This window comes from Echinops telfairi, unplaced genomic scaffold (genome assembly GCF_000313985.2).
Source record: "Echinops telfairi isolate 266 unplaced genomic scaffold, ASM31398v2 ScPeMD7_7424;HRSCAF=8462, whole genome shotgun sequence".
NCBI lineage: Eukaryota > Metazoa > Chordata > Mammalia > Afrosoricida > Tenrecidae > Echinops > Echinops telfairi.
In genome coordinates, this window is record NW_022111324.1 from 80907403 (window position 1) to 80915643 (window position 8241).

The 8241-nt window shown below is 40.8% G+C and overlaps 1 protein-coding gene across 1 annotated transcript in view; it reads left to right on the plus strand.

Annotated features, from left to right (window-relative positions):
• Nucleotides 1-20: 20 nt before the first annotated feature.
• Nucleotides 21-8241, plus strand: part of SCCPDH (saccharopine dehydrogenase (putative)) — a 48733-nt gene continuing 40512 nt past the window's right edge. Inside the window, exons 1-2 of the mRNA XM_004699963.2 lie at nucleotides 21-254; nucleotides 2507-2619. Of these exons, the coding sequence (XP_004700020.1) occupies nucleotides 65-254; nucleotides 2507-2619 (303 nt within the window). The 5' untranslated portion in view covers nucleotides 21-64. The remainder of the gene's footprint in view (nucleotides 255-2506; nucleotides 2620-8241) is intronic.

The window sequence follows — 8241 nt, forward strand, 5'->3', positions numbered from 1 at the left end:
CTGTCTGTGGCGCAGGCGCCGTGCAGCCTACCAGCCCCGGGTCTCGGCTCGCTGTCTTCTCGTCATGGCGACCGAGCAGAGGCCTTTCCACCTGGTGGTGTTCGGCGCCTCAGGCTTCACGGGCCAGTTCGTGGCTGAAGAGGTGGCCCGAGAGCAGGTGGACCCGGAACGGAGCTCCCGCCTGCCCTGGGCCGTGGCGGGCCGTTCCCGGGAGAAACTGCAGCGAGTGCTGGAGAGGGCTGCCCTGAAGCTGGGTAAAGGTGGAGGGGTGGGACGGGGCTCGGGCCGCCGGGACCCGCTCTGCCCTGGCTGAGTTGTAATGGCCAGAAACGAGGGTTTCTCCTCCGCGACGAGTCCTAGACCCCGCCCCCGAGGGCCCCCCCACCGACACACACACACACACACACACTCACTATTGACAGTGTCTGTTCCTCCCTCCTCGTTCCGTTCTTCTCCCCTCCTTTGAGTTTCTCCCTTAGTGTCAGACAGACAGACGACACACACACACACACACACACACACACTATTGTCAATGTGTTTGTTCCTCCTCATTCCTTTCTTCTCCCTTTGAATTTCTCCCTTAGTGTTAGACACACACACACACACACACACACACTATTGACAGTGTCTGTACCTCCCTCCTCGTTCCTTTCTTCTCCCTTCCTTTGAATTTCTCCCTTAGTGTCAGACAGACAGACAGACACACATACACTGTCATTGTCTGTTCCTCCCTCCCCGTTCCTTTCTTCTCCCCTCCTTTGAGTTTCTCCCTTACTGTCAGACACACACACACACACACACACACACACAAAATTGACAGTGTCTGTTCCTCCCTCCTCGTTCCTTTCTTCTTCCCTCCTCGTTCCTTTCTTCTTCCCTCCTTTGAGTTTCTCCCTTAGTGTCAGACAGACACACACACACACACACACACACACACACACACACACACTGTCATTGTCTGTTTCTCCCTCCTCGTTCTCTTCTTCTTTCCTTTGAGTTTCTCCCTTAGTGTCTGGCGCCCGCTGCCCTCGCCCTGGAGAAACAGCTCAGAACTTTGGTCTTTGCTTTCTCTGCTCCACTCTGGCCACTCCTGAACCCCTGGGGGTGTAGCGTCTTCTTGGCATTTCCACGGACAGGAACACCTGGCATTGGGTTCCTAGGAGGATCTGTACTCTCCTTTTGCTTGGAGGTCAACAGTGATCGTTTTACTGGTAAACGTTGTTGGTGGTTTTAATGCATTGCTTGCTGGTAAAATTTCACCAGCAGTCTTAATCTTCTTTGAGGTGGGGGTAAAAATTCTGTATTTCTGATTTGGACTTTGACTTAGACCATCAGCATTCATCCAACACTAAAATGTATTGAGTGACGTGTGTGTCCAATATGTGTATGTATTCTTGGCACTTTAAACGTGGCCTGCCATAGGAAATGTCAATCAATAAATCTATATTGTTGGGTGAATACTGGTGGTATAAGTAAGGTCCAAACCAAAATTACAGGTATTTTTTTCCAAAGTGCCAGGAATACATACATGTATTGGACACACACACACTCACACAGTTTATATTCTAATGGAGGAGAGAGTTTGAATTTAGGACTCATTGACCTCTAAATTTGGTTCTTAATTTTCCATCCTGAGGCCCACTATACAGACAGATAGTGCCTGTTACGAGTGCTGAGTATCCTGCGTTCTGTATTGTTTCACTTCACTTCCTCATCAGTACTCCCCATAAAGCCCTGTTTTTATGGGCATATACAATCTATTTTGTTGATGGCTGTGCAGAAGCTACCATGTACATGCGACTCTCCTGCCAACCCATATTGTCACTACAGAATTCTTACCAAGAGCTTTTGGTCTTTCTTAACTTTTCAAAGTAAAAATTTAACTCTTAAAATATACTCACCTTCCATTTTCTTACTCAACAAGACTATACAGGCATAGCCCAATTACTTACCATTTGTAACACCGAACTCCAGGTGTGAGGAACAACAGACCTGAATCTACGAAAACCTGCATTGTTTTGACTCTGTTATTTCAATGATTTCCTTATTATGAGCCTGGGGTTCTTACATACACTGTGCTTTTCATCTGTCCTCCTTAATTTTTATAATGTTCATGTTTTTAACATCAACACTCAAAGCACTGCAACTGAATCATGTGTAGCTGTTTAGTAGTTGATGAGGAATTGCTTTTTAATATAGCTCTCGCCACAAAAGTCAAGAAAATCATCTACTTCATTAAAGTTGGTTTTACGCTTGTAACACAGCATTGTCATTAACTCAATGCTTATGTTAGGTAAATTTTTTTAAGGTAGTAATGTTTTTTTAGTAATCTTATAGTATTAACTTTGTTTTCTTGGTAGCGTTTTAACCTGAATTAAAAGGTTTCATCTTCTGTTTGAGAGGGAGAATGGCTTTTCAGTATATTTGTCACTGATTACTATAAGAGGATCTGGCAAATCTAATGTTGTACCAGAAAATGCTTAAAAGGATTTCTTTCTTATTTTAGGAAGACCAACACTACCATCTGAAGTTGGAATAATAATTTGTGATATCACTAATCCCGCCTCACTTGATGAAATGGCGAAACAGGCAACAGTTGTCCTCAATTGTGTAGGACCAGTAAGTGATCAACCCTTCTTTGTGTCAGAATAGGCCTTCCATTCAGCTCTGGCATTTCAGATTCGGGCCGAACATAAGGGCAGTGGACAGAAGAGTTCATTGATGACCTTAACCCCATCTAGGAAGTTCTCACTTTCAGGAGGAACAATGGATGTGGCAGGTCTCCAGCGTGAGGAGGTGGCAGGCTCTCTCGGATACTGAGGTCCAGGAATCTGTGCTGCTTTGTTTAATGGTTACTGCTCTGATTGCCAAGCTGGAATATTTTTAAAACTGCATTCCCTTTCTATAAAAAAATGAGCATACTGCCCAAATATATAACTATCTAAAGACATTTTTAATGCATAGACAATAAGCTGAAAAAGCACCAATTTGATAAATCTTTATTGAATGCTCACAATATATAACAGGCATTATTCTAGGCTTCTGGGACACTGGTGAACAAAGTCTTCCCTCGAGTGGAGTAAACAAAAGATGAATTATATTAGATAGTGATTTAAAGAAAAATAAAAGGACATAAGGAGGTGGTTGGCTGGGAAGACCCCTAGGTGGAATGGACATTTGAGCATAGATCTCAGTGAAGTGAGAGAGCAAATCATATGAACACTTGAGTACTTCAGAGAATAGTAAGTACAAACGTCTGGGATAAGAATGTGCTTGTAACAGGGATGTGAGAGGCCAGTGTGGTTGGAGCCCAGTGAACAGGACAGAGCAGTTGACAGTTATATTGGACCTTTTAGGCTAAGGTCAGGAGTTATATTTTTTTCTAAATGGATGGGTAGAGTCCTTGGATAGCTGAGAACAACAGTATGAAATCTTGGTTTATGGGAGAAGGGGCCCAACAGTGGACTAATCCAAGTGAGATAAGTGCCTGAGTAGTAATCGAGTTCAGGAATTACTGAGTTCAGGAAGCGCCTGAGGAAGCAATTGAGTCAGAGTATATTTTGAAAGAGAGCTAGCTGTTTTTGCTGTTGTACTGGATGTGGAAGGGATGGCAGGGATGCTTCAACAGGGTGAATAGTGATGCTGTTTACTGACCTGGAGTAACCATCACAATTAGTCAAACATTTGCAAACTAGACATCTAGAAGAATTTTGATCATTAAATTTTCATTTGAAAGCGATTATTTATTGAGCTGTATCTTACTCATAAACAACTTATAGTCCATGGCCCCCTCTCTTTTATATTGTATTTTTGCATATAATACATCCATGCATATAAGTATATCTATATAGATATAGATAGATAGGGCATTGTTCTGTTTGCAATAGACTGTCTCATGGATACATTATTCGGGTAAAAATACAATGTATTCTCAACTTCATTTTCCTCCCTAATCCTGGTTGTTGTAATTTTTCTCACCTTATCTATACATGAGTTGTGGAGTGTAGCTGGAGAAAAACGTATTGTCATGTTGACTTGCCTTACATAAATCTGTGGGCACAAACCTCAAGTGGGGCCTCACCATCTCAGCACTTTGCTGTTTTCCTTTTTTTTTTTTGGTGGATGTGGGGATGGAAAACACAGGTGATACAGTGGATACAGGACTAATACCCAAGGGAAAAAAGGATTTTACTAATTGTTACAATGTATAAACACTATAAGCAGCATGGACTACATGGTAGTGAATACACAACATTATATGCAATGGCTGCAAAACTAAAAAGACCACCGTCCTCCTAAGAACAAAGGAAAAACCACAAAACTAAAGTAAAATGCTAAAGTCAACAACCCCACCATAGAATTACAGTTTACATTTCAGAATTACAAAAGCCTATTTATTCTACTCCCCAAAGCAACATCATTTTCAACTTCTTTTTCCTTTGATTTTAATGCATTTTTAAACAATGACAGTGAAGCTGTCAGCAGAGGGTTTCTTTATCTTCATAACACTAAAACTACTGACCTACCGACCTGCTTTAAACCCAGTACTCTGCCTTATGTATTACTAGGAAAAGCTGCCTGTGCTCCTTCTGGGAGTTATACATACTTCTGTTACACACGTTCTTCTTACCAAATTTCTCTTCTTGGTCAGACTAATTTCTGTCACCATGTAAACGTGATAAAATCTCCTGCCTTAAAAAACAACTTAATTCTATAGATCCTCTGACCATTGCTCCAATTTTCCGTGATACTTAACTAGCAAAAGTTGAAAGAATTAACTGTACTCACTAACTCCATTTTTCCACATTCTACTCTAAAATTGCTCTCACCAGACTTTTATCTGAACTTACTCCAGGGTAGGAACAGGCTTTGGGTCTTTACGTGCCACTAGTCTGCCAAGGTCTCCCATCCTGCTAAATCCAGTCATTAATTCCTGTTTTAATCCCTCAGCACTTGACACGCTTGATCATTTTCTCATGGTTTCTGAAATGCTCCCTCCCTTAGTTTCCCTTCTGCTCATCAACTTTATATCGGCTCTTATTTTCCTCCCCTGTCTAAATGCTAGATGCCCCTAGAACTCACACCTTAGGTGTACTTTAGTGGATTGAGACTCAACATTACATATCTATACTTCAGTGGATTGAAACCACGTAAGAATAGAAAACATCGGTACATCACGTCAGCTCTGGGGAAATCCTTGTTTCTGCTTCTCTAGCGTTCGTCTCCTTTCCTTGGAGATTACGGCGTGGCATCTCCCTTTTCCCCATTTGTACTGGCTCGTTTCTCTGGATAATCATTTATCTCAGTAGTGTTAAGATTTAAGACAAACCTTATACTGATGAGCTCCTTAACAATACAAAGGTAATCTTAGATCTAAATGGGAATATATCCCATGACTTGATTCCAATTTAAAGTGACCCTGTGCGCTGGGCTGCTCACAGCTTGGCAGTTTGAAACCTGCGTTTCAGATTCTGTGGGAGAATGATGAGACTGTCTGCTCTGTAGAGAGTTACAGTTTTGGGAACCCACAGTGTCCTGTAGGGTCATTATGAGTCATTATATGTCCGTGGGTTTGGTTTATGGAACAGAGTAAGACTACCCATAATATTTCCAAGGCTGTAATCTTTATAGAAGGAGCCCTGGTGGTGCAGTGAGTTAAGCATTGGACTACCAGCGAAAAGGTTGGTGGTTTGAACCCACCAACTGCACCATAGTTAGTTGAAACACTGCTTCAGGAAAGGTGTACAACCTTTGAACTCCTATAGAGCCGTTCTACTCTGTTCTGTAGGGTTGCTCTGAGGTGGAACTGACGCAGTGGCAATGGATATGGTAACTTTAGGAAGCCGACTGCTACATCTTTTCCTGAAGAGCAGCTGGTGGGTTTGAACTGCTAACATTTTATTTAGCAGCCAATTGTTTGTGTTGCACCAGCAAAACACCTTCAGAGAGATGGGTTTAGGATTTACAGTATGTATTGTGAGGAGGACACAATTCAGTCCATAGCAGCAAGTGACGCAGATGATTCTAGAGTGAACTTTTAGTCAACTTGAGAAACTTTGGGGTAAAAGAACCAAAACGGCCAGTGAATAGCACAAACGGTGTCATCGTAGGGTGTCTGTACCCCTCCAAGGATTGCCCAAGATAATCTATTGGAATCAGAAAGAAAGCAAAGCTTTAATTTTTCCCGGCTGATTGCAGAGGAAGAGAGAGTAGCCTACTCATTAGTCCTTGGAAGCAAGCAGGTCAGCCGACAAGACTAGTTAGCAATGTGTGATCCAAGCCAGTGCAGGTCCCCAGTGTTGATAGCTCTCTGCCTCTCCGGCAGGAAGTTCCCGGAGAAAAGGAATAGCCACCTGGTCAAGTAGCCCCAGGAAGCGCTAGAATTGTAATTTTACAGTGAGGATCCTGAGAGGGAGTTCTCACTTTAAATTTAGCACTTTATTCGTGCGAAAGCTGTAGGCTCTGATTTGTGTTAAGTGGACATTCTTCAATCACTTAATACCTAATGTCACACAAAGCAGCTTTATGAAAGAACTTCAAGTTGAAAAACCAAATTTCCCAGACAACTTGATTAATGTATTTAAAATAAACTAAATTATTTTTTTAAAAGCTTTAATTTTTATTTATTTTAATCTTAACTTTATTTTTTATGCTTAAAATGCATATTAGTATTGTAGTTCATGTAATTGATTTATAAATAGACTCATATAGCTAGTAGATGATAAATTCAAGTTCTAAACTTAAGCTATATCTGCCTTGAAAGCCCATATTTTCCCCCTGTACCATATTTCTTGAATAAATGTATGTGTTTGGTTGATGGCCCAGGAGGAACTAGAACTGAATTCACTTTTCTTAGTCCAGTAATTCCAGTGCCATCTACTGTTGTTAAGAAGGATGGGATGAAAGTGAGACTATCGAGTGGATGTTTAGGTCGGCAGGGTAGCCCACGTGGCTTACTTAAAGTCAGTTCTTGCATCGACCTATCTTGTAAGTGTTCTTTTGCTCAGGCCTTGAAAGCCAGAACAAGGAAAGTGACCTATCACTCCACCTTTCACTGTCAGCAATGGTCCTGCTCCTTACTCTTCATTCCTAAAGAGAAGAAAATTGGTTATACTTCATTGGAAGTACTGAGAGAATTGAATCTTGGCCTATTAACTGTTTATGCATTTAAATTTTTATTTTAATTCCTGGAATTTAAGCAACAAATTAATTGAGAGATCCAATATCATAAAGCTTAGAATATCGGTTCAGTATTCAATTTATTCTCCTTTTCAGTACATCTTAGTCTTAGTAGATCCTACCATTTCCTTAATATAGTCTTTCATGATTTCTTAACTTGTCTCTAGTTTTGTTCACTACCATAGGCAGAGTGATATGTATGCACTGTAGATCTCATCACAATCCTGTGCAGAATCCTTCAGGAGAGCCTGGTAATCTAGAACAACGAAGTCCAAACTTGATAGCATGGCACTCCTAGTCTCGCCTGACCCTAGGATTTCTTTTCAAATTCATCTCTCGCTACTCCTCTCTCCACCCTGTGCTTACAGTATCCTGAATAGCTGACAGTTTTATTTCTCTTCCTTGTACCTTTATATATGTTTTTCCTGTTACCTGGAATTTTCTTGGCAAATTAATACTCTTCTTTCAGAATTCCATTTAATTGAGTTATCTATAGAACCTTCCTAGGCTACATCACATATTCCGTTATAATTCCATCATGCCTTTTTTATAAGGAGCCCTGGTGACAATGTCAAGTAAACATTGAGCTGTGCTCACAAGGTCAGAGTTTCAAACCTACCAGCTTCTCTGCAGGAGAAAGATGAGGCTGCCCACTTCCACAAAGCTATATAGTCTAAGAATTAATATGTTAGATCGACTCATTGTCAGTGAGTTTGGTTTTTATATATTTATGCTATGATGTGTACAGTACAGTTATGCATTTTCTCAGTTTATCTTAAGCTATTGTATTATTAACATAATTCACATATCATTCAATCCAGTGGTGTAAATATATTAAAGAGAGTTGTACATTCATTACTAAAATCAATTTTAGAACATTCTTTTCATTCCTGTATTCATTATTAACTCTCCATTTTCCCTCAGCCTCCTCTGTCATAACCCTAAGAAACTGTTAATCTGATTTTCTCTCCGTAGATTTACTTATCTTGCACTTCAATTTTTTTTTTAAATCAATTTATCGGGGCTCATACAATTCATCACAATACATAGATCAATTGTGTA